This window comes from Penicillium odoratum, assembly GCF_028828045.1.
Source record: "Penicillium odoratum strain IBT 22623 chromosome Unknown utg000005l_segment0_segment0, whole genome shotgun sequence".
Classification (NCBI taxonomy): Eukaryota; Fungi; Ascomycota; class Eurotiomycetes; order Eurotiales; family Aspergillaceae; genus Penicillium; species Penicillium odoratum.
The window spans coordinates 153,860-179,213 of NW_026643147.1; the positions used below are offsets into that span (position 1 = coordinate 153,860).

The following is a 25,354-nucleotide window of genomic DNA, read 5'->3' on the forward strand; positions in this document are numbered from 1 at the left end:
TATCATTGTGTTCCATTTGTGGTAAAAAACAAGAAAAAACAAGAAAAAACAAAGTACGAACAATGAGATAAAAAGAAGCTCGTACAAAATCTACACAAAAGGCAAAGTCTATCTGACGTGGCTAAGGTACCGGCCAAGACCGAACCTCTCGCCCCATGCATCGTTTGCGTAGAATCGATCAATCATGTAAATCCGACTTTTGTACCTTTTTGTGACATGAAGCCAAATCGCAGCCACTCAGCTCGGCTGATAGCTGATCGACGCATGAATCAGTGTCAGCCTGAGCGGTTCCTGCAGTCATGGCGACTTATGCGACATATGCGAATAGCGGAGTATAGCCCATCCACTCGGTCCGATAAGTCTCTCAGCTTCCAAGCTCATATTCATCAACAAGTTTCATTCCCAATTAATTTGTTTCAGATGATAAAAATTTACTCAATCTTTTCCTTCAACTTATTTCCCTTTTTTACTGAGATTCGAAATTCACGTTGGTTAAGGTCTTGAGGTTCCGATAAACGGCTTCCTGCAAGATACCTAGCTATCATATGCGGAAATGCAGCTCTCCTTGCTTCTTTTATGCTCTGTTCTGAGTAACCATGCTTGGGGCTGGCCCTATGATGTGTCTCTTGTGGATTGGAATCTTAACCAGAACAAAAGCGCCCAAGGCCCCATCGATTACTGGGGGGCCTGGCCGAACCATAAATATCATCCGTCGCCAGAAAATTGGCGTTTCCCTTTTTATACGATCTTTCTCGACAGGATATCCAATGGTGACCCGACAAACGACGATAACAACGGGACTGCATTCGAACATGTGGTCAACTCGAATCAGATGCGACACGGCGGCGACGTCGAGGGCTTGATGGATACGTTGGACTATATACGTGGCATGGGGTTCAAGGTGCGTTAATCCGAGACTGAGGTTGATTCGAGCAATCAGATACTAAGTCAGACATTCAATGTTCAGGCCATTTACTTCGCCGGGACGTATTTAGAGAACCTGCCTTGGGCCTACGATGGCTACTCGCCGGCAGATACCACTCTCCTCGACAAACACTACGGTACACTGGAGGATTGGAGACGACTTGTAACGGCGATTCACGACCGGGACATGTATGTACTGGTGGACAATACGCTTGCAACGTAGGTTGACCCGGTTTTCTTGTTCTTGTTTCTGCTTTCCTTTGTGCACACGAGCTCATCATTTTCCATAGATTGAGCAATTTGATCGGTTTCAAAGGCCACTTGAACGACTCGGCGGATTTCAGAACAACCGAATACGATGTGGAATGGGTCACAGACCGACAATATGCTGATTTCTCATTTGGGAATACTTGGAACGAAACTTGCAACTTTCCCAAATTCTGGTATGAGACTGGTTATCCGTTGACTACCGGTAAAGTACAAGACCTCAAAAGCTGCAAAAACAGCGACTTTGATCAATTCGGAGAATTGGAAGCATTTGGTAATTTCCCTGACTGGCAGCGCCAGCTCACAAAGTTTGCCTCTGTAAGTAATGCCCTCCAGTCCATGTCAAATGCGGTATCAAAACTCTAACGACATTTTTGAGTACATAGGTGCAAGATCGCTTGCGAGAATGGCATAAGCCTGTTCGCGATGTCATCACTCGCCACTCCTGCTTCCAAATCGCTAGTTTAGACATAGATGGGTTCCGCTTTGATAAGGCGGTTCAGGCGACTTTAGAACCCCTTAGCGAGATGGTTGCGTTCTATCGTGAATGTGCCAAGTCGCTCGGCAAAGAAAATTTTTTCCTTCCTGGGGAGATCACATCTGGAAACACCTTTGGTAGTCTCTACCTTGGACGAGGTCGTCAGCCAGATCAGTATCCAGACTCTGCAGGCGCTGCTGTGAAGTTGAAAAACACGTCAGAGGGCGTTTTCCTAAGAGAGGATGGGTTGCAAGCGTTGGATGCCTCTGCATTCCACTACACAATTTACCGTTCAATGTGCCGTTTTCTGGGCATGGACGGTAACTTGGTTGCTGGCCACGACTTGCCGACTGATTTCATTGAAGCCTGGAATGAAATGCTTGTCACCAATGACTTCATCAATGCATTCACAGGAGAGCTGGATCCTCGTCATATGTATGGTGTCTCTAATCAAGATAACTTTCGTTGGCCAGCCATCAAAAATGGCACTTACAAGTATCTTTTGGGTATGTTCCCCAACCTCAAACTCACCGATTCCCCTCAAAACTTACCCTTTATTTTTTAACCAGGTTTAAACATCATTACACTGGTACTGCCGGGTATTCCTCTTATCTTGTGGGGTGAAGAGCAGGCAATGTATGTTTTTGATGCAACTGCCTCCAACTACCTATATGGCAGACAGCCCCTCTCGTCTCAAACAGGTATGCTGCCCGTGATATCTAACTTTTCGACCTTGCTGATCCTCTTCAATTTCTTAAGCATGGTGGACCAACGGTTGTTTCAACATCAACACAACCAAATTTTACGACTTTCCGAATGAGAAAGGTCTCAATGGTTGCAACGATATCACTGTGACCTATGATCAACGGAACCCCGCCCACCCCGTCCGAAATATAATGAAGCGATTTTTTGACATTCGAGAAGGTTTCCCCGTCGCGAATGATGGATTCTATGTTGAAACAATCTCACAACTGACCGAGGATATCTATCTTCCTGGCTCGTCCACTACCCCGACGGTTACCGGCCTTTGGTCGGTTTTGCGGGCTTACTTTCCCGCAGTCCAGACAGATGCAATTTTGGCCAATGAAACACTGTGGCTGGTGTATCAAAATGGAAATTCGACAAAGAAATACGGCGGCAGCTGTAGCAACAGCACTGCTGCCTTACTCTCTCCGTTTACGTCGGGAAAAAAGTTGAAGAATCTCTTCTATCCATACGATGAAGTCACCGTGGATGATGGGCCAGATGATACTACCTATGGCTGCATCAAAGGGGGTATGGAGCTGCGTCCTTGGGAATATCGAGCAGTATGTCCTCTAATGGCCCTATTTCAATAACTTTGACTAACGCCCTAAAGTACGTGGAAACAGCCATGTTTGTGAATCCTCGACCTACAGTCACTGAGTTTCTCCCTGGTCATGATTCTCGGTTACTGTCTGCAGAGGATACGAGTGAGATCATCCCAATTCAGCTAGGTTACTCCGAGCCAATGGATTGTGATATTATCACCAACGCGATCACTTTCAACTCCACAACAGAAAAAGGAATCGTCCCCTCTATTGATACTTCTAGTGTTAGCTGCACCAACGTCACAGCCAGAATGACAAGCAACAACTACATCGGCGAGATCCCGACTGTTTGGACATGGTCTGCAAATTTGACCAATGTTTACCACGGAATCCACCAGATAACCGTGGCCAACGTTTCCACGTCTGTCACCTCCAATGTTTATACCAATGCGACTGACAGCTTTTTGATCCGCGTCGGTTTCCCTACCAACCCGCTGATCACTCCGCTGTCCAATTACTCCACCAGCCTCGTGCACAAATCCGATGACGGATACTACGTCAAGCACAACGCCGCAGGTGCTGACAAGTTCCGTTACTCGGCCAATTTTGGGAGCACCTGGTCGAGTTGGACAACTTACGAAGGTGGCAACACAAATGTCACCATTCCAACTTTCACTGGAACATCCAAGCAGGCGTGGAAAGGAACTCATATCCGTGTGCAATACCATTCAAGACTTACTGGGAGCAGCGATTACATCCAGGAAGGGGATTACAACTGGAAGGAAAATTCAACACGAAGATTCCCTCATTTGTGGTTCAATGGCCCATTCAACCAATACGGTTACGATGCGGGGTTAGACAACTCGATGCATTTTGACTCGAAGACCTCGCGCTGGAACTATGATTTCGTCTATGAATGGCCAGCAGTGGGGCAGCTGAATGCCTGGGGTATTGACCCATCTGGGACTCCCGATAACACCGAGGTCTATGGCGATGTGGGAAACACGTCTACAATCTTGAAGCTCCCGCCGTCTTATCTCTCTTCCAACGTGATTAACATCACTGATTTGCCTCCCTTTCCACATCTGGGATGGAGAATATCTCTTAATGACGGTAATTTGCGGTACGAGAAGATTCCCATCGGATCTGGATGGGCTCAACTCGCTCTTTTTGTTCTTCTGTGTATCGGTCCAATCATTATGGGCCTATCAGCAGTCGTCATTTTCATCCGAACGTTCTATCAAGTCAAGTTCAACAAAGACGGCAATGTGCTTAAAATTGAGAAGCCCATAATTCTACTCTGGCGTAAAATAAAGAGCAAATTTGCGAAGGATGGGAGCTCCAAGACTGCAATCTCAGAAATTGTGGTCCCAACGGGCGTCGCTGCGGGAGTGACCGGCCAACAACGACGTACGGTTTTGATTGCTACCATGGAGTACGACATCCAAGATTGGCAGCTGAAAGTGAAAATCGGAGGTCTCGGAGTCATGGCGCAGCTGATGTCCCAGAACCTGAAGCACCAGAATCTCATCTGGGTGGTGCCATGTGTTGGGGATATCGATTACCCCATCGACACGCCCATTGAACCATTCGTCGTGACGATCCTTGACAAGCCATACCTGGTGAAGGTCCAGTACCACGTCGTGGAGAACATCACCTATGTCTTGCTGGATGCACCAGTTTTCAGGCAACAGACCAAAGCCGAGCCTTATCCTCCCCGGATGGATGATCTTGACAGTGCAATCTACTACTCAGCTTGGAATCAGTGTATCGCAGAGACAATCAAGCGATCACCGTCTGTGGACTTTTACCACATTAATGACTTCCACGGATGTGTCGCACCGCTGTATCTGCTGCCGACTCGAACCATCCCAGTTTGTCTGTCCTTGCACAACGCTGAATTCCAAGGGCTTTGGCCACTGAGAACACAGAAAGAGAAGAAGGAAGTCTGCTCCGTTTTCAATCTTCCGGTTGACATAGCGACCAAATACTGTCAGTTTGGAAATGTTTTCAATCTTCTCCATACTGGTGCTAGCTATTTGCGATTCCATCAGCGCGGATTCGGTGCAGTCGGTGTGTCACAAAAGTACGGGAAACGATCATGGGCCCGATACCCCATTTTCTGGAGTCTCAGCAACATTGGAAGCCTGCCTAATCCTGACCCGTCCGATACAGCGTCCGTCGACGTAGGATCAGAAGTGCCAGTGACAATTCAGTCTGATACGGAATCTGCCCACGATAAGCTTCAGGCGCAGAGATGGGCAGGTCTGACCGAGGACCCGAACGCGGATTTGCTTGTATTCGTTGGAAGATGGTCGAAGCAGAAGGGAGTAGACCTGATCGCGGATGTTATGCCAGAAATTCTGTCAGCTCGACCCCGTGTGCAATTGATTGTGATCGGTCCCCTAGTTGACCTTTATGGAAAGCTAGCGGCGATCAAACTCCAGCGCATCATGGAAATGTATCCAGGCCGTGTTTTTTCGAAACCAGAGTTTACCATTCTACCACCCTATGTGTTCTCCGGAGCTGACTTTGCCTTGATCCCGTCACGAGATGAGCCATTCGGCTTGGTTGCCGTTGAGTTTGGCCGCAAAGGGGCCCTCGGAATCGGTTCTCGCATTGGAGGTCTCGGGCAAATGCCCGGGTGGTGGTATACCGTGGAGTCCGACTCGGCTCGCCATCTCTTGCATCAGCTGAGAACCGCCATTGAATCTGCCTTGGACTCATCCCCAGAGATCAGAGAGGAGATGCGCGTAAATTCTGCTAGGCAACGGTTTCCAGTTCTCGAGTGGGTTCAAAAACTTGAAAAGCTACAACTAACCTCCATCGACATCCATCGCAGCAAGAACAGGAGAAGTGTAATTGGACCCACGCAAGACTCTCAAACGGACTGGGATATGCAGAGCGTGCAGGCCTCCTCACGGCCTCGCCTTATCTCTCACAGGTCTGTAAGCCGAGCTTTGGAAACGGCGCGTGAGGAAGAGACAGAGTCCATTCAGACTTCTGCTCTGGAGCCACAACTAGCTGAGCCTGAAGATATGCGAGAGTCTCGCGGCTTTAGAAATAGCATGCTGGGTCGTAAACTGTCACTCGGTCGACGCTCTGGACCTGGACGGGTATATTCAACTGAGGGTGGTACCGAAACGCCACAGGAGGAGAATATCTCTCCCGAAGAGGCAATGGCAGCAATCAGCCAGACTCTAGGATCTCAATATCTAAGCACATCTTCTCATGAGAACAGGAACTCCAATGGCGAGTCTACCACCGACTCTTCACGTTTTGTCTCCCGAGACACTTCTCCAGTCAGAACATCCATGTACCAAAGTGGCCTCGTTTCCGGTGATGTGACGCCCGTTGCGTATACACGTAACATGTCCATGTTGTCAGTGGTGTCTGTCTTTGAGGATCACGATCAGCCCGTCTTCAACTTGCAAAAGGTCGACCCTACATTTACTGATAGCATGGGTTATTTCACGCGCAACTTCGAAAAGCTGGTCACAAACCTCAACAACAAGAACTCGATAACAGATTATTGTATTGAGGTATATTTGACGAAGAGTGAACGCACATTCTTTAATATGTATACCGACCGGCAATTGAAAAAGCAGCCCAAGGTCGTCGAACGTCCCTTGACTGGATCTGGTTCGAATACAGATGATGGCACCTTGACTCCGGATGAAACTTTAGTATCAAACGGAGCACATGACATCGATCTATGGCTTTCCCGCCTTGGGTACAAGAGACCTATTGCCATCCGGAGATTTATGAGATGGCGTGTCGGAAATTGGCCTGTATATGCTCTGTTCCTGGGTCTTGGGCAGATTATCGCGACAAATTCTGCGCAGATTACACTGGTATGTTTTCTCTAACCATCTTAACTCAATCGCAACTAACCCCTTGAAGTTAGTGGGTCAGGTCGGCGAAACTGCGCTCAAGCTCTACGTGATTGCAACAGTCTACTGTCTGTCATCCATTGTCTGGTGGTTCTTATTCTATCGGTTCCCATCCGTGGTTGTTCTCACTCTTCCATGGTTCATCTACTCCATTGCGTTTGTTATTGTCGGGATCTCTCCATTTGGGCTCTCATCTGTCGGTCGAAGTTGGGCGCAAAATATCGGTGCAGGCGTTTATGCTGCCGCATCTTCCAGTGGCTCACTGTTCTTTGCACTCAACTTTGGTGATCAGGGTGCTGTCCCGGTTAAGGATTGGATGTTCCGGGCAAGTTTGATCCAAGGCATCCAGCAGCTTTACACGGTTGCCCTATGGTTCTGGAGCTCTCGTGTCACCGCCGTAGAAGTTGAAGGAGTCACAACTGCTGCCTTGAGCAGTTGGAGACTCACTGCTGTTATGATGCCCATTGCTGCCGTGTGTTTCATCATTGGCGTGCTTCTCGCTCTGGGACTGCCCCAATATTACCGTCAAGCGCCTGGGAAGATTCTCTTCTTCTATACGTCTATCTTCCGTCGACGCATTGTCCTCTGGTTCTTCTTCATGGTCATCATTCAGAACTGGTTCCTGGCTGCTGTTTTCGGTCGCAACTGGTCATTCCTCTGGTCCTCCAACCATGCCAAGTCGTGGGAAGTCCTAATTCTGGTCTTGTTCTTCTTCATTGTCGTGTGGATTCTTGCTCTGCTTATCTTCCGCTCCCTATCCAAAGAGCACAGCTGGATCTTACCTGTCTTTGGTTTGGGTCTTGGTGCACCGCGCTGGGCACAAACCTGGTGGGGCACTTCGAACATAGGCTACTACCTCCCATGGGCCGGAGGTTTGACTTCTGGGGCCCTCATATCGCGCTGCCTATGGCTTTGGCTAGGTGTTCTTGATGAGATTCAACAAGTGGGTCTGGGGATGATTCTCTTACAGACACTGACCAGGGTTCACGTCTGCTTTGTCCTGTTGGCCGCACAATCTCTTGGATCTATCGCTACAATTTGTGCGCGTGCCTTTGCGCCCAACAAACTAGGACCTGCTGGGGTCTCCCCAGATGTTGGCTCGTCGCTAGATCGAGTTGCCAATGCGTGGTTCTGGATTGCTCTTGCCTTCCAGCTTTTTGCTAGGTATGTGCTCCATTTTCTCTCCCTTCTCCTGTCTGTGAAGTCTTTGCTTATTTTTTTGACAGTTTTGGTTTCCTTCTCTTCTATCGTCGGGAACAGCTTAATAGACCATGAATGGTCTGTTTTCTATCAATACCACACAAACAATCATCGTTCACTCTACTATTTGGATACAAACGGAGGAATTCATAATGGGTAGAAGGCATGGGTTTTTGGCTGCTTAGATCCTGTCTAAGACTTGGCCCGATCCGATCTATTCTATTGAGGGTTGACACCGCGCATATCTTTGGTTCATAGTCTCATAGATTTGTTTAATTTGATTTTACTTCATGATCTCTGTCAATGATCTGCCGCTCTTCACTGGGGCTTTCCGTAGTCCGAAGGTACTCGTGCACGGACCCCTTAACCACTCTCGGGTAAGGGGTGTGGTCAGGGGAGTGCATGCACGAGTTATTGGTGTATCCACACGCATTAACTCAGCGTAGGGCACCTATGACGCTGGTAATAAGTAAATAATTAAATCCGATTACCCAGATTAACCGGATCTGGACATTTAATATTTATCAGCCAATCGGAGTAATTGCGATAAGCCCCGCTTATGGAGATCTCGCATCCATCTCTTCTTCCTATCCAGCTCCCGGGGACATCACCTTCCTGGTGAATCTACATCAATCTCGTGTTCGTTTACTTATTGATGTAGATTCACCAGGAAGGTCGCTCCATAAGCTGTTATTGATGAGGTGCGCATTTGTGCCGGTAAGTAGCAACCTTGAATGATATTTTGGAATTGAGAGGCGGAATAAAATTCTACTAATATAAGTATGTAAGACTATAATACTGCTCGGACTTGATCAACAAGTGCTCTCTATCAACTATAACTTACTCGAGTACTCTAGTTTCCAGTCTCTCTCTCTCCTTCTTTTTCTCTACACTCCTCATCAATATCACACTTCTGTTCTGTGCGCTTATCAAGGCTACATATTGTAGTCTTCCCTTCTTGGAGACTCCAGAACCAATATATATCTTACCAACACACCCCGAAGGTCTTCAGATTCACCTGCAAGTCAACAGATCACACCAAAAGTCATGGATGCTGGCAATCCACCCTCATCGGAGGCAGAGTTCTGGGATGCTTCATCCCGTCAGATAACACCGGCATCGGTCATCCCACGCTCAGCCCCACACTATACCGTCCGCGATGCGAACGGGTATTAGTCCCAAGAGCGATGCCAGCTTCGCGATTCTACCTGACAAGGCCGAATCTCGTGATCCAACAGCCATTGTAGCGCAATTTAGTGCGCTGGATCGCTCCATAACGCACCAATCTCTCGGGATACAGTCGTGCGTTCCCGGCGGCGCCCCGACGCACCATGATCTCCCCCCACCAATTACCTCTCGAAACACTCAGTTTTTTACAGGAATCAACAATGAGATAATACCTTCCATTGGTGCAGATCAACGTGTTGAGTTCTGAAACATGTCGTTTCAGAGTGAGTTACCGCAAACAATTCCAAAGATTCATTAGCGAGAATGGTGAGAACTTCCGTTTGATCATTTCTGGCATGGACGGATTCTTCACTTCGCCCTCACTTCACCAGAGCACCTGACTGAATTTTTTTGCTCAAGCCTCAGACCCATTGGGGTCTTTGGGCTCAATTAAGAGATAAGGATGAGTTTGTTCCAGTTGATCTAGAAGGAATTCGGCATACCTGGAATGGCGAAATGGATCCATCACAAATATCCCTGCCATCGCGAGTTTTTCTCATCCGGATCCGTTGAATCAACTCAATAAAGCAAACGATTCAAAATGACTTGCTTGTCCTACGAACCATGACTCCAGGTGGCCGAAAGTATTTTGATGTGAGGAAGAACGACCCTGACAAATGTAATGTTTGTTCTTGGCTGCAGATCACAAGAGAAGATTTCGAAGAACATTGTTATATCTGACATCCAACATTATCAAGTTTAGAGCCAATTCTTAATACCCCCGGACGTGGGAGTGGGGGTCTCCCTTCTGACTGGTCAGTGAAGTATATGTCTGTCCATTATGCTCTGAAACAGGAACAACACAACACCTTGCATACATAGAAAGATTCAAAGTGCACTGGGCAAGACAGCATTTACATGAGAACATCGAGGGTTTACCAATCCGGACTGCACTTCGAAGCATGAGATTCTTGATTCTTACCGGGCGTTATGATAACGCCAAGTCCATTGATTCATGTCCGTTTCGAATGCTCCATCTGTGATACCTGGGCCACGTGGGAAACTACTAGCGGTCATCAGAAACATCTGGAAGCCCATCATCCCGGCATTGGACCACCGCCCCCACCAAGTCGATGTGCAGTGGGGGGAGCCAGACAAGCCAATCCCTCGCCGTTATTGCTTGGACTGTCGTCCGCTCCAACTTTTTGCCCAAAGAGCTGACTATCTGAGGTATTGGAGACATTGGCATCCAGGTTCCGAAAAGCAATCCATCCCGATGCCGGCTGATTTGATGCATATCCATAATTGCGATATCGCCTGCTATGAATGTCCGGGACCAAAATGCACGCTTGAATTTCATGCCTTGAGACAATGGACTTCTCACTGGCGAAAAGCACATGCAGATGAGGATCCGACCATCAAACCTCCATCACGGAGCTTTCCCAAGACCATCTACCAATGCTCCATATGTAATAAATTGCTGGCTACCATCAGCTCAGCCATAACCCATTTTTCTATCAGTCACTTTCAGCTCGGTGCTACGTGGTCAGTTTTCGATCGTTGATTCGCTAAATATTTATTAAACTGAGTTTACCTTCCATGTCTTAGTTATCTGAACTGCAGATTAGATGATGATGATAATATCATTATTCTTTATACTATAGCTTTTTCTTCATTTTACTTATTGTAGTCGGGAAATCCGGTCCCGATTCCGGATTACTATACATTCCGTGGGAAATAGCCATATGAGCATGGGCCTAGCACTAGTTACTGAATACACACTCGTTCATATCTCTTTTTCGACCCTGATAGGTTGTATACTACTCTTCGAGGGCGACCTTCGGTCGTAGATTTTCACCTAGTGTGTCTGATTCGTATGTCGTCAGAGCTTACTGTCATTGAGCGTTCATATAGGTACGAGTAGCGGCCATAAGGAGAGAACCTGTTAGCGTAGCGCCTGGTACTTATATATTATATTATATCTCCTAGTAGATCCCCTACTTGATCTCCTACTTAGTATCCTATCGAGTGTTCTACCTTCTTTCGTACCAATTTAATTCAAATGTTCAGAGGGCCCTTCAAACTCATACATAGCGGAATAAAAGAGAGAGAGAAAAAAGTCAAGTGGAAGAAGCCGGTCTGCTGGAGGTTTTGAACGTACGTCCAAAAAGTCTGCGATGTATCCAAGTCAGAGAGGGATAGATTATCTCAGTAGTATATAAGATTTCCTGCCATCATTTATGTGATATCAAAGGTTCTGTCCTCATGGCCGCTACTAGCCTCCGTACTCGATCACCACCTAAGGTACGGCGGCAAGCCAACTAAGCAAATGGACAACCACTAGATCGCGCGATTTTCAGCTCTTCCACCATCTTTCCCATTTGAGGTCGACCCTTGCCTTCGAAATACTTCGGCCCAACATCAGGAATAAAGTATCCTTGTGGGTAGTACTTGGTACCATCAGTTCCCGGAACAGCTCTGCCCAAGGCCCGAGTGTAAAGAGCGGCGGGACCCCAACGATTCCATAGAGTGGGCTTCACATAATAAGGCGCCGCATCCCAATCAGTAACATAGATACGATCCTTCTCGGTTTGCTCCTCACTGCAGGTATTGTAACGCAGGAAGTAAGGGCGTGGGAGCACAAGGTACCGCAGAAAAAATTTCCGCACGTTGATGAACAAAGAAAACACCATCGCGTACATGGCAGGGCAAGCATCGTACCTAGTTGAAATTAATGAGTTAGTGGATTGCCGAGCATACCTTCGCCAGGGATTTAAGACGTACATCATAGCCTGCCGTAAACGTTCATCCATGAGGAAAGCAATAAATTTCAGGCCAATATGCTGGACTGGCTTAGGCAGCATGTAGAGACGAACTCCAGTCGTCTGTAAAGCCGTCTTGTGGTTTGTGATATGTGGAACCATGTTTTTTACCTCATAATCTTCACTCCATGCCATAAGTTCCTCAAACCAATGCAGACCATCACGGAACCCGGTTTTACCTGACGGCAGGACGTCATAGCTGATCTTCAGGCCGTCACCAATGCTTTTCCAAAAGACAGCAATTGCACATTTTTCCATGTCAGTTAGACCACGCCATTCATACCTATCAATGAATATGATAGGTTGAGTGGCAAAAAGACCGAGTGTAAATAACATGTCATCTTCGAGGATCTTGCCTGAGGCACGGTATCCCTCGTGGACCCAGTTCATGCGAGCGATCGCGGAACAAGCGCGCCCCGTGGTAGGCCCGAAGATCATGAATTCCTGAAGCAAGCAGGTAGTATCGACATAGCGCTTCAGATAGGTTTCTGGATTGGCGGACTGGCCTGTTCTGGAAAGTAGTCCGGAGATTGTGGGAATACCGTAGGCCTGGAGAGGAAGTATTACTAGTTAACAGCCGAACTGGGTGACGAAGACGGTGGCGACTCACTCTGAACAGAGAAAACTTCAATGACTTGACAAAGGTTGAGGGGAACTCCAGTGATGCCAGGATCTTTTGGATCTCCCATGCCTCATTAACCGTCATCCGGGATAGGGACTCCCGATTGGGATAATTGTACTTTTTCTGCATCCATTGTAGTCTGCGAAAGCGAAAAAGGGCAACAAGGATCGGATATGCTGCAAGAAGGACGAGAAAGTGGGGAAGAAAAGGTTGGTGAAGAATTGGGGAAAGAAATGATTGTAAATTCATTTTGCCTGTGTCCTGAGAGAAGAGGGGTGAAATATGGTTTCTAACCTCAACCATGTAAAGTTCAAGAATGAGAAAGGAATGATGGGAGAAAAAAAGGACGAAAGAAAGGAGAAAATGCACAGTTTTATATACAAAAAGGAGTTGAGAGTTGGAATTAATGGCTTGAGCTGAATCTTGGGATGTAACCCACACAATGTACTTCTAAATCTCAAGACGGCTTGTACATTACCCAGATAGTAATTACGGAATGCAAATATTGAACTACTGTATTTTAATGGGCTGGTAAGAAATGCTAGCTTCAGAAAAAGTGAGACTACTTGATTGATATGAATCTCGGTTCTTCTAGTGGGGTTCGAAACAAGTGGCTTTTGTACTAGGGCACATTCACCGCTCATTTCATCTTAATGAGATCTACGTTTGTTCCAAAAGGGAAATCCTTGCAGAAATTAAACTTTCCGGCCCAAGGGAAGTGGGAATAAACTTAAGATAAGAAACTTCAATAGTTCGGTGGAAAGGGTTGACAGCCACGTCTCAAGATCAGTATCTGGAAAACCAACCTGACAGGGTAGGGATAGAGTGGGCCCTGGTTTCTCCCCACTCCATGTCAGCCGCACTGCGCTAATGAAAAACGATCAATTAGCCAGAACGTAATCTAAAGCCGAATCTAATCCGGTATTTTTTAGGAGATCGCGGATAGAACCTTACTTGTAACTTTATTTCGGATACAGGGTACCAGGACCCAGGACCCATTCAGAAAATTTGGAACTATCGGCCCATATCCACCGGTAAATAGCGGCCCTGAATGATATTCAGGATTTAGGCGGCGAAATTGAGTTTTACTCCCTATATGAGTATTTAAGACTATAATACCGGTCGGACTTGATGAATTCGCGCAAGTGCCGATTTACAAATGTAGAATTAACTATTAACGACTACCACTGTATCGCTATAATGTAATAGACTACCCTAGCCTCTAGTTATCTGCCTCTCAGTAGATACTTTAACTAGTGAAAAGAGGAATGCACGATGGCAGTACGCTCTGACCACGTACGAATCGAATACACTGGGTGAAAACCCACCAAGACCAAAGGTCGCCCTCGGAGAGTGGCGCGCACATAAGAAGACATGTGCAAGATGAGAGAGGTGAAGGAGTGTGTATTCTGTAACTAGTGCTAGACTCGTACCAATATGACCGTCTCCCTTACGTAACAGAATGTGACCTGTAATGGTATTGTATCCGAAATACGGACCGAGTCTCCCCACTACACTAGACACTCTAAGTCGGCACACTAGATAGCAGGCACTTATGTAGGTGATTAAGTAGGTAGTATTCTGATGTATTGACTCTGTTGACAGCGCTGGATCTGTCGGCCAGGTGAAGGACTACGTCGCGGTAGCCGGGAATCAGACGCAAGTGCCGAGATCTACATTCCGAGAGAGATTAAGGAGGAAGAAAGAGAGCGATCTAACCAAGGCATGCACACGCTGGGGAAATCGGAGGGGGGTCAGGTGACCCCACGCTTCAACAGACTTGTATATTGTGGGCGGTAATCGAAAGTTAAACCATGGAAATCAAAGATATTCACTTACTCCAACTTCACACCGACATAATAATACAAAGTGACAAAGGGAAATTGGACTGATTTCTGGCCGCTATGGAAGGTCCACTTGGAATGGTCAAGACCTGGCTGGTCTATTAGGGCCCGAATTTCTTTTGTGGTGCGGGTTCGAAGGCAAGAAATAAGCCCATCAATTAAGATAGTTAATGGTGCCACTGGTAAAATGAATGTGAAGATGAGATGGATAGGCGAGCTCCAGTACCAAATCACAGTTACAAAGAAAGCCCAAAAAACCACCAAAGGCGAGCATAGGCAGGTCCAAAGCTCACGTGCAGTGATTTCGAATATCCTTCAGAAGGTCAGAGATAACAAAAAGATAGACGTATGGACGCTGCAAATCACTTACATAAATGAGTCTGCAGTTTCAATTGCATTCTTGAGAATACTCGCTGCGTCTTCATCCCCAAAGTGATGGAAACAGATGTTGAAAATTCGAGACATTCCTTTTAGGCCTTTCCTGCAAGTCGAGGAACGGCTCGCGCATCAACTGGGGTCTTGATGTATGTCACATTGAGCTGCTCCTCTGAGATTCGCTCCCATGCTTCAATATGGGGATAGAGATCCCTCAAAATGAACTGAACCGGGGCTCTGCCTTCGGACTCAAGTTCTTTATTGAGCTCCGATTCGAGAACTGGCGTGGGACCACCAGCACCAGCGCAGATATCCAAGATTATGTAAGAAGAAAGGTCTTTCAGATATTCCTTGAATACTGCACTAGCCTGCGTTGCCAGGCTTCCGTTGCTCCACCCGGGAACTTTAAGATTCCACAGTTGAGTTAGGGAGAATTGTTCATGCTGGTGCAGCCACGAAGGGCACCATGTTTGATCACCGATCTCCAGAAACTGAGATCGAGGCCAAGACATTTTTCGATTGATTCGAGGGAATAGATTAAATGACGAGAAAGAAATTTAGTCCAAATTCGGGGAGAGACAATGGGTTGAAGCTTCTGTGACGCCATTGGTTTCTGAGGGTATTTTAATAACGTGTATTGGTATCAGATCTGTAATTTATACTATATTGTGACCCACTGGTGCGAAACTCTACAGCAATTAACTTGCACAATCTATAAGACATAACAAACTTCAATTGGGTCTAATAGGCAAAATTCCTGGTCAAAAGAATATTTTCACTCAGCAAAATTTTCCATCGTTTAGATAAATCACAGGTCACCTCAACGCCATAAAAACAGTTACATTCCAAGAAATTAAACCAGATACCATACGGGTACCGGCCTCCACTCTGCCCCTAATGAATTGCACGCCACGCCACTATGGAGTGAACTATTGAAAAAAAAAACCACCTTACGAGGGTTAATCCACCGTTACGAATTAGACCCTGACCGACATTCTGGGTGACTTCGGGAATACTGTAGTGCGGATTACGATGATTACGCATGAGTTATCTCACTGTAATGCCGTAGCGGACACATCACATTCCAATGACATGAGCTTATCTCAGTCTCCTACGTGTGATCTAGACAGGCTGTATTTACCCCCCTCAATTACTTGGGTATTGTGGGGACTTCTCGGACATTCGTTCGAAACCGCAAATCTTATCTTTTCCTCCCTTTCTATTTCACTGTATATGAATAGGGAGAGCCCTTTGACTATTTAACTAATCCGGTAGGGAAATAAGTAGGAGACCGAATAGAATACTGAGTGAGAGATTGAGTGGGAGGTATAGTTGGAAGTATGCTATAAATAACACCTTAGTAGGCGCCACCACTTTTCGCGCGGCGGAAAGCCTCTAGTAACTCAAAACACAAACAAATAGCTGGGCTGTGGATCTCCAGAAGTTGGGATGATAACATTTGAATTCTCGACATAATGATAACTTTATTTGAGGCACTTGTCCAAGATATTGATGTTCCTTCTTTTCCCCTGGAGTATCTGGGTCCTAGCACCCGCTTGGGCCTCACCTGTTTTGCATGATCTACGAACTCAATAAGTCCGAAAATGACAGGCCAATAAGAACCCACCGAACCTTAAAGATCAAGGTGGATCCAGGTGGCATTCGTGACAGGCTCCACGGACCAAGCTGCTGATCGACCAAAAGATTCAGCCGCGAGCCCAGAAAGAATACTTCCGCCAATAAACAGGAAGCCCCAGTTGAACCACCACCCACAGCTGCGTGGGTCTGCCAGATTGACCATTGAAATTGTCGCAGCCAGACCGGCTGCAGATCCTCCTACCGCCAAAAGATAGTACAGCGGGCCAAGTTTAGCGAAAACACCCGTCATGGCGAGCAAAGTCGTCATCACACACGCAAGGAGGGAGGTAAGCAGCTTGGTTGAGTCTCGAAAACGCACAGCCATACTTTTGACACCTGCATGGATGTCATCTGCCACATCCTGGTGTGCATAGATCGTATCATAAATCATGGTCCAAACTGTGTTGGCTGCAAACAGACTTGCTGTAGGAGCCAGCAGATTCTTGGACAATGGGTCCACATTCAGGGATTGGACAGATGTTAAGAAACCCATGGAAAATATGGAGCCAAGGACAAACTGCGGATAATTGGTGAACCGCTTGGCGAAGGGGTAGATCGTTGAGAGAACTACAATCCCAGAAAAATAGCGCATACAGGCGACGGGCAGTCGAAGCAGGATCGCGATGATAGCCAAAGTCTGAACAGAAGCCCATAACTGGCCGCGGAAGATACTCACGCTACCCCTTGCTATCGGCCGCAGCTGACATCTAGCTACTTGCTTATCCTGCAAGTAAAATCGATTAGCTCAAGGCCGGCAACTCAATAATATCCTCCGTAGCTTTCAAGCCCTATGTCAATCAAAAAAAATACAAATAAAAAAAAGAATGAAAATAAAAAATAAAAGAAAGAAGACAAAGCTTACAAAATCTCTGTCGACGGCATCATTGAAAGTACATGCTGCTCCGCGCGCGAGAAGGCAGCAGAGAAGTAGAGTGATTGCCCTATCAACAACCAGGGATAGAGAGGGTTGCACAGGGCCCGTGGCTATGGCATAACCGACGCCAAAAAGACAAGGAACATATAGGGCATAGAAGCCCCCAGGTCTATCCAGACGCATTAACTCAGCGTAGGGTACCCATGACGCTGGTAAAAGGGAAACTAGTCCAGTAGTAGGTGGCTGGTACTTCGCGTTTTCTGCGCGTCCGATGTTTTCTGTTGACATTGTGAATGGGCCTTTATGATAACGAAGATGTATGAGTTTGTGAACGGCATCAGTTATAAGGCCCAAAGTAGTCTTAAATATACATTCTGCAAAAGGCTGGATCCTCGGACTGAGCTGAGTTTTCATTTTTTTCAATTTCATTTTTCCAATTTTTAATATTTTTTTTATTTTTACTTAACTCACTTCAACCTTGCTGCATCAAGGTGAAATCATGAAAGTCTTCACTCCTCAACCTTATGACATTACCGTTGGTATTGGGTACCCCCACATCCACTTACTACCCCATTAGGAAATTTGAGGGACGGAACGGAATTTTCAAATACCCAATTATCCAGATCCCTCCTGAAGAGGGGTCGTATCCCTCGAACGACCTTTTCAAGTGTTTCTTAGTTGGACAGCGATTGAAGCCACAGTGGGTCGCGTATAGTTGGTGCCGATCTATTCCCTATTCAAAAGCGGGAACTTAAGATGATCGAACTTCTCCACTTAGGGTTCAGCTTGTATTACTATGGTATTGGTATTTATACAAAGGAAGGCACTAGTAGATCTCGGGGCGCGTCAACAAAGTTCAATGGTCATTGAGCGGAGATAGGAAACAAAGTCTGACCCTTCAAAGTTGCTGCATATGTGGGTGTGAAATATATCGATGTTGACCACCTTGGTAAGAACAACAACATCTGAACTTTGAACAGTCGCCATGAAAGTTGTCATCGTTGGAGCAGGCCTAGGTGGGCTGGCATGTGCAATTGCTTGCCGCCGTGAAGGCATTCAGGTGGAAATTCTTGAGCGGTTCACGGAAGTTGGCGAGGTCGGAGCAGGTATCCAAATCCCACCCAATGGGACGAGAATAATGCGCGACCTGAATTTGCTGCCCCAGCTTCTCGAGAAAGGAAGTCAGGTTCAACAGGTAGACTTTCGAAGATACAATGATGGCCGTGTTTTGCGATCAATGCCATTTGGGGATGATATCACGAAGGAGTTCGGAGCGCCATGGATGTATGTGATTGCTTGAGTGATACCACCCCATGATTGATAAGATTCTAATCCCTCTTCAGCATTATTCACCGGGTTGATTACCACCGAATTCTTCTGGATGAAGCAATTCGCCTTGGTGCAGTTCTCCGCTTAGGAGCTGAAGTAAAGGATGTCTCCATCGAAGAACCAACAGTCATTCTCGCTGATGGGACGATAATAACGGCAGATGTTATTATTGGGGCTGATGGTATGTTGAGAGGACCAGTCAGACTTTTGCTTGAGATATATGAGCTAATAGAATCAGGCCAAATGTCTTCAGTTAGAAAAGCAGTTCTTGGATCACCTCATTCTCCAGTTCCCACAGGCGACATGGCTTATCGAGCAACTTTCACCAGGGAGCAACTCGAGGCTCTGCACGATAAAAAGGTCAATGAGCTCTGCCAGAAAGTGGGCGTCACAAGCTGGCTTGGACCAGAGAAACATACGATATTTTACCCCGTACGCGGGGGAAAGGAATTCAACTTGGTGCTCCTTCGACCCGATAATCTCCCCTCTGACATCCGCAGAGAGCAAGGTAATATCGAGGAGATGCGTGAAAGCTACGCTGATTGGGATGAGTGGTAAATATCCTCTGGAAATCATCTACGACAATTGAGGTGAAAGGCTTGCTAATGGTTTATCTGCCCTTTGCAGCCTGCAAAAGCTCGTCTCTTGTGTGCCGTTGGTCTACAAGTGGAAATTGACCCACCTTTCTGAACTAGACTCATGGACTAAGGTTGGTACATAAAAGTAGCTCTTATCATTTCAAGGTTAACCGATTTTCAACAGGGATCCGTTGCCCTTCTAGGAGATGCATGTCACCCTACTTTACCGTACCAGGCGCAAGGGGCTGCCATGGCAGTTGAAGATGGAGCAGTCATCGGGAAGCTTCTTGGCTCCTTACAGGGCTATTATCTGGAGCCAAGCAAGTCGGGAAATGATCCATCGATATCAACAAGATCTTCGGCGCAGGATCTGACCGCCGCTGTGCTGAAACTCTATGAAAATAATCGCAAAGCACGCACCACACGAAATGTTCGTGGGGCAATTATGAACCGAAAGCTTTTTCACATAGAGGACGGGATTTTACAGAAGATTCGAGATTTTGTGCTGGGTGGCGCGGGGGTTACTCGCAAAAGCGATTGGACATGGTTATCTTCATTCCGACAGAGACAGACACTCGGTCTGGATGTGCTGCAAGAGTGTGGTAAGACCTTTGAGGAGTGGAGACTGTCAGTTTCCCTATAGCAATGAATGTCAAAATACCGGCTGTGTAATATGATGAATCCCGCTCAAAGTTAGTGCTATTGTTCCAGTAGACTGGTAAATACCACCACTTTTGATCGGCAACCTACTCTTTGTATAAGTTAAGTAAGGTATCCTCCGTCACAAAATCTCACCGGTCTCGAAGATCAAATGACAATAGTTCACGATCGGCTGAGCTCGATTTTCGCTTTTATTCGGCATGTATCCACAATGCACCGTGCAGGACATTCCTCTGAATCCTCAGGTAGACACGTGTGCGTTGGGTTATGATCCACCAATTTTATGTTAATTGGGCATAACCTGCGACGGCTGATTTACTTCAGCTGAGACTTTTCAATTTTCCTCAAACATTTCTGCGGTCGACCAGAATCGGCCGTCTTCGGTGGCCATGGCTACTCCACCGGGTATTGACGTCGGCAATTTGACGGGAAAATGGCTTATTGTTCGTCCCCACATCCTTGACATTGACCTTTGCAGAAGACTCACTAGTCGGTATAGGACAAAAAGTATTCGACAGATCCAGAGCCTGGCCTAAAGCTGGTATGTCCAAGTTCCCGTTGAGTATGGTAGGTTGAATGACTTTTCTCAGCAAGGAGTTCACTGGATGCTTCGAAAAGCACTTGGCTTAGCAGTAGTGACGCTACACATATCATTGAAAGGAATCCATCTTGAGATCCTCCAGTTCCCGACTGGCGGTCTGGCGCAAGTTTCTTAAACCCGAATTTTGGACGATCATGAATCCACCATACTCAGAGACGTTCTCTTTGGCTCCAGGCGTTCGCAAAATCGGTTGATTCAGGGCATTGAAGGTCCACACAGTCGGATAGTCCCCGACCTTGTCCCGAGGACCCCGATCTCCGAACCCAAGATTCGTCAGTTTATCAGGGGTGAGATAAAGTCCGGAGGGAGCTGATGGAGGGTTCGTCACCGATGGTCATGGATTGTGGATCCATAGCTTTGACGAGCGGGAAGATGGTGCATGGACAGTGGAGCAGGTGAGTTTCTCTTCCCGAGGACTTGGGGATCGACGGCTGAAATATGGGCGCGATTTTATCAGGTGTGGGGTTTCGAGATGAACGACGGGAAGCGATACCATACGAGAAGATTTGTTGTCAATAACAGAGGTACTTTCGAGACGCTCGGGTTGTTTTCTCGTATCTTGGACCATGAACTATTGGAAATAACAGCCATCAGATCCACTTTATCCACTTATGCCAAAAACCCTGTTGATCTATTTGAATCTTACTCGATAGCCTTTTGATGTGGAATTCGGGCTCCACTTTGGAAATCTTCAAGTTGTATTGAAATACAGGCAGTGTACTAACTACGTATTACTACACGTGTCGTATCGTTGATTTCATGCTCTAAACATTTGAATTGTTTATCTTGTCGGTAGCAGACTTCCCTCTTTCTACTCTATTTAAAACCAACCTCTTCTCCATTGTATCCTTTTGCTGTGAGGATACAACAAAATGCCTATCTTTCAACGCACAACATCATTTTTCAAAGGGTCGACTGTGAAGAAAAATCCAGGGCCACGACGGACAACCTCCACCGACTCGCAAGCCTCATCAATGCGCTCCGATTCTAGCCATGTCCCGACAGCTACCTCTATCAGTTCATGCAGTATCGGTCAGATACTGGATCAATCAGCCCTTGCAGCACCTTGCGACTACATTCGATCATTGCCTTCCAAAGATATCCGGAAGAAGTTGATTGACGCATTCAACATTTGGTTCCAGTTACCAAACGACGACATCAACGGCATTGGACAAATCATTAATGACCTTCACAATGCTTCCCTAATCTTGGATGATATTCAAGATGACTCTTTGCTCCGGCGTGGAAGTCCCGCGACACACTGTATCTTCGGAAATGCCCAGTCAATCAACAGTGCAACATACATGTTCATGAACACATGTCTGATGCTGCAGCATGTCCCATTCTCGAGCCCAGCTACGATGGACATACTGTTGAAGGGAATGATGGAACTGTTTGTCGGACAAAGCTGGGAGCTCAAGTGGAAATTCCATGTTTCTTGTCCATCTGTACCGGAGTACATGGCTATGATCGATGGAAAGACAGGCGCCATGTTCAACCTCTTGGTCCGTTTGATGCACAGCATGTCGCAGCAAGACACTTTCCTCCTGAAATATGTTCGCTTCGCGACCTTACTCGGCCGATTTTATCAGGTCCGAGATGATTACCTCAATCTCCTAGACGACAAGTACTCGGAGCAAAAGGGGTTTTGTGAGGATTTGGACGAGGGCAAATTCTCGTACCCGGTCGTCTCGTGTTGCAACTCTGATCCCAGTAAGCAAGATTTGATTCTTGGAATTTTCCGACAGAATGGCGATGGAAGAAGTCCTCTTTCGAAGAACACAAAGATGTACATACTTGATCTCATTAAGAAATCGGGGGCGTTTGAAGCTACCTGCGAGTTGCTGAACCAATTGAAGCAGGAGGTTTGGGAGGCACTTTCGGACCTTGAGGTGGCAACAGGCCAACAAAATGTGGGCTTACGGCATATCATGAAAGCTTTATCAGTGGTATAGGGGACTAGGTTTAGTTGATACAGAGAGTTAGATCACGAGTGGGGGCCCTATATCTTCCAGACCAGGATATTCTAAACGGACATTTAAGTACATAATCAAGTTGATATACTAAATAGGTACTCGGGTAGATACTCAAGTAGGCATCTTTCTGGATGAACTATTCTATAAACCTTTCCCGGATAGAGACTTTGAATTACATGATGGTCTTGAGATCGGCCTGGGACAAATCCGTTCTCCACGATTGCGGAGCCGCGAGATTGGCTGGGAGCTTATCCAGTGGAGGACCTCTGAAACCCTTCCCGGATCTCTTTCCCGTGGTGATGGTCGCTGTCTGGATGGCTCCAGAGTTCATAGTGCTAGAATTACCCAGAGCTCCAGGTTTCACAGAGATAGTAAGGCTCGTAGTGCCAGACTTCTTCAGAGTTCCAGATTTCACAGGGTTCACGAGGTTCACATGATTCCTAACTACTTAGTATACCTTCTTAAGTACCTCAGTGCCTATTTAGGGTATCTAGTTAGAATGCTTGTTAAGAGGTAGATGAACAGAGAGTAGAGTACTCTAGTAATTTATAGCTAATAGTGATCGCTTGTTGATCAAATCCAAGCAATATTGGTTTTGCCTAATTACCGAATCTAAAGTATCTATCAATGCCACTACTGAGCGGCGCAGATACGCATTCTATTACTTAGTCTCGCTCCAATATTTTCGTGGATGATTGGTCCATGTTGAGATATAGTAAAGGCTGGTCTAAGGAGATCTTGGAGAGATCTCGGATCCAGCGTGACTGGCTAGATACATATTCCTGGACAGAATTTTCCGTACTGTCAGTTCTTTAGTGTAGATAAAAATTTCAAGTCTGAATTATCTCTCGAACTAAGGTAAATTTTGAGTAATATCATATCATTCTCTTTTCTTCTCTCCAATCTTATGACCAGAGAGAGAGAGGGAGAGGGAGAGAGAGAGAAAAATGCATTATACTCTAATATCAGCCACCGTGGGGGGCTCTTACAGAGTCGACAACGGCCGGAAAAGCGAGTTGAATCTTGCTGTAGCAGCTCACATCACTAGTTATGTCGGTTGTATACAAGGATAACGCAGTATTGCGGATTATCTCCTCCTTGTCTCTATGGTGAGAGATTAGGTAGATTTATGAGTGTGACTCACTATGTGAGATAGGAAGGGGATTAAGTAGCGGAGTTTTATACTATTAACTCCCCTATATAGCGCCGTCCCTATATAGTTTATTCTTTTATAGTCTGTTTGTATGTAGTATACCATATCAGAAAAAGAAAGTATAGTTATACTAGATATTTCGTGGAATCTGGTGTCTGAGCTTATAGATCGGGTCAAAAAGACAGAGTTCATCTTAGCTTGTATATATTTGGTATTCAAGATATTGACTTTGGGAAGGCGTGTTAATAAGGTCATGTCCGTAGGTATAGTGTAGCTGGAGGCTTTGTTTAAGAATATCCTCGGTCCCTATAATATGACGGGTGCCTTACTAGGAAGCAAGGCTAATAGGATAAGTATTAGTCTTTTTTAATAAGCTAATATGATAGGGTTAAGATTAATTATATGATTGAGGGTAAGGGCTATACTAGGGGGATTACGAAGTAGCCTTCGCGGGAGATCCCTTTAATTCTATTACTCTCTCCTAAGTCACGTCTGGTCTATCTCTCTTGCTTACTGAGGCCTTAGTCTCCCGAAGTCATAGGGCCTAATAGGTAGATAAGAAGTGTGGATTATCTTTTGTTGTTTTGGTGGTCTTAGGGGTGTGTATAAGAGTCGTTTTAGGGGGGGTGCGGCGGTCTTCTCCTGAGTGAAGTGCGCGTGGAAAAGATAGGTGAGCGTGGGCCATAAGAAAGTCGTGGGAAACGAGAAAGCGAATATGTTCATTTTTCTACCCTATAGCCAGTAAATGCCATGAGGTTCAAAAAAAAAAAGGAGGAAAGGTCCAGCCGGACCAGTACTCGCGGTAAGGCGGACCGGCCAACTGAACCCAAGGTTTACTTACAGTATATGGATCTATGGATACTATGATGGAAAATCAGACAATCACAATTTCTCCCCTCCTATCACCCGCCCTGATAGATGGAATTGGAATTGCATTTTGAACCTGCTAGAGTCTAGACGACGACTGCAATCTGTTGAGGAGCTCTGGTCAGATAGTCTCTATAGACAGATTGGCGTACATCTAGGGGGAATACATATCCCTCATATGGATTGTATCTGTTTGCAATATACTCATATGCCTGAAGCAAGTACCCTTCGTCATCGAACACTCTCCTAAGCTGACGACGAATGGATGGTTCAAAGCAAATCAGTCCGGATATCAATCAACTGGAGAAATCCTGTTTTTCGCTCAGGCAGAGATAGGATTCGATCCTTCGGTGACATTGCAAGCATTTGGGACAGTGTAACTTCCTAAGTTACGATTGCAGGTATCATAACAGGTGAAAAGGGTTCTGCCGGTCCACATTGTGTCCCTCGGGTCTAGGTCGAGGTCTGGGTTAAACCACACGACTCACCCATTCCGATAATATAGAATACCTCCTTCAAACCACCCCATACCCGGTGGGTCAGGTCGGATTCTGCCATCCGGAAGGAGATGATCGAGTTCACCGATGCTGTTTTGGATGTAATGAAGTCCGGTATTGAAAATCTTCTGGACGATAAGACGCGAGATGATCAACAGTAACTCCTGCCGCAACGATCGTAACGAATATCATGAGGATGAACTCTATCAAAGTGGTTTCCCAAATTGATTCGTTTCCTTCTGGTCGATCGTGTGATGGTGAACGAGGTTCTGGAGGATTCAAAGGGTGAGATTCCGGGGG

At 46.3% G+C, this 25,354-nt stretch overlaps 6 protein-coding genes across 6 annotated transcripts; 3 read left to right on the plus strand and 3 right to left on the minus strand.

Moving 5' to 3' along the window:
• Positions 1-553: 553 nt before the first annotated feature.
• On the plus strand, positions 554-8,126 carry ags3 (alpha-1,3-glucan synthase Ags3; the record flags this gene model as incomplete). The annotated part of the gene is made up of 9 exons (XM_057139502.1): positions 554-901; positions 968-1,143; positions 1,215-1,509; positions 1,578-2,175; positions 2,239-2,370; positions 2,429-2,976; positions 3,027-6,812; positions 6,862-8,015; positions 8,078-8,126. The coding sequence occupies 9 exons, from the start codon at positions 554-556 to the stop codon at positions 8,124-8,126; spliced, it is 7,086 nt and encodes a 2,361-aa protein (XP_056993508.1).
• Positions 8,127-11,539: 3,413 nt separating this feature from the next.
• On the minus strand, positions 11,540-12,746 carry N7520_005569 (uncharacterized protein; the record flags this gene model as incomplete). The annotated part of the gene is made up of 3 exons (XM_057139503.1): positions 11,540-11,939; positions 12,003-12,589; positions 12,651-12,746. 3 exons carry the CDS (start codon positions 12,744-12,746, stop codon positions 11,540-11,542), a joined length of 1,083 nt encoding a protein of 360 aa, XP_056993509.1.
• A 2,230-nt stretch (positions 12,747-14,976) lies between these two features.
• Positions 14,977-15,393, minus strand: N7520_005570 (uncharacterized protein; the record flags this gene model as incomplete). Its single annotated transcript, XM_057139504.1, has 1 exon — positions 14,977-15,393. The coding sequence occupies one exon, from the start codon at positions 15,391-15,393 to the stop codon at positions 14,977-14,979; it is 417 nt and encodes a 138-aa protein (XP_056993510.1).
• Positions 15,394-16,514: 1,121 nt separating this feature from the next.
• On the minus strand, positions 16,515-17,681 carry N7520_005571 (4-hydroxybenzoate octaprenyltransferase; the record flags this gene model as incomplete). Its single annotated transcript, XM_057139505.1, has 2 exons — positions 16,515-17,243; positions 17,382-17,681. 2 exons carry the CDS (start codon positions 17,679-17,681, stop codon positions 16,515-16,517), a joined length of 1,029 nt encoding a protein of 342 aa, XP_056993511.1.
• Positions 17,682-18,378: 697 nt separating this feature from the next.
• On the plus strand, positions 18,379-19,943 carry N7520_005572 (putative salicylate hydroxylase; the record flags this gene model as incomplete). The annotated part of the gene is made up of 5 exons (XM_057139506.1): positions 18,379-18,677; positions 18,737-18,903; positions 18,961-19,276; positions 19,350-19,431; positions 19,485-19,943. 5 exons carry the CDS (start codon positions 18,379-18,381, stop codon positions 19,941-19,943), a joined length of 1,323 nt encoding a protein of 440 aa, XP_056993512.1.
• Positions 19,944-21,535: 1,592 nt separating this feature from the next.
• On the plus strand, positions 21,536-22,516 carry N7520_005573 (FPP/GGPP synthase family protein; the record flags this gene model as incomplete). The annotated part of the gene is made up of 1 exon (XM_057139507.1): positions 21,536-22,516. One exon carries the CDS (start codon positions 21,536-21,538, stop codon positions 22,514-22,516), a length of 981 nt encoding a protein of 326 aa, XP_056993513.1.
• Positions 22,517-25,354: the final 2,838 nt, after the last annotated feature.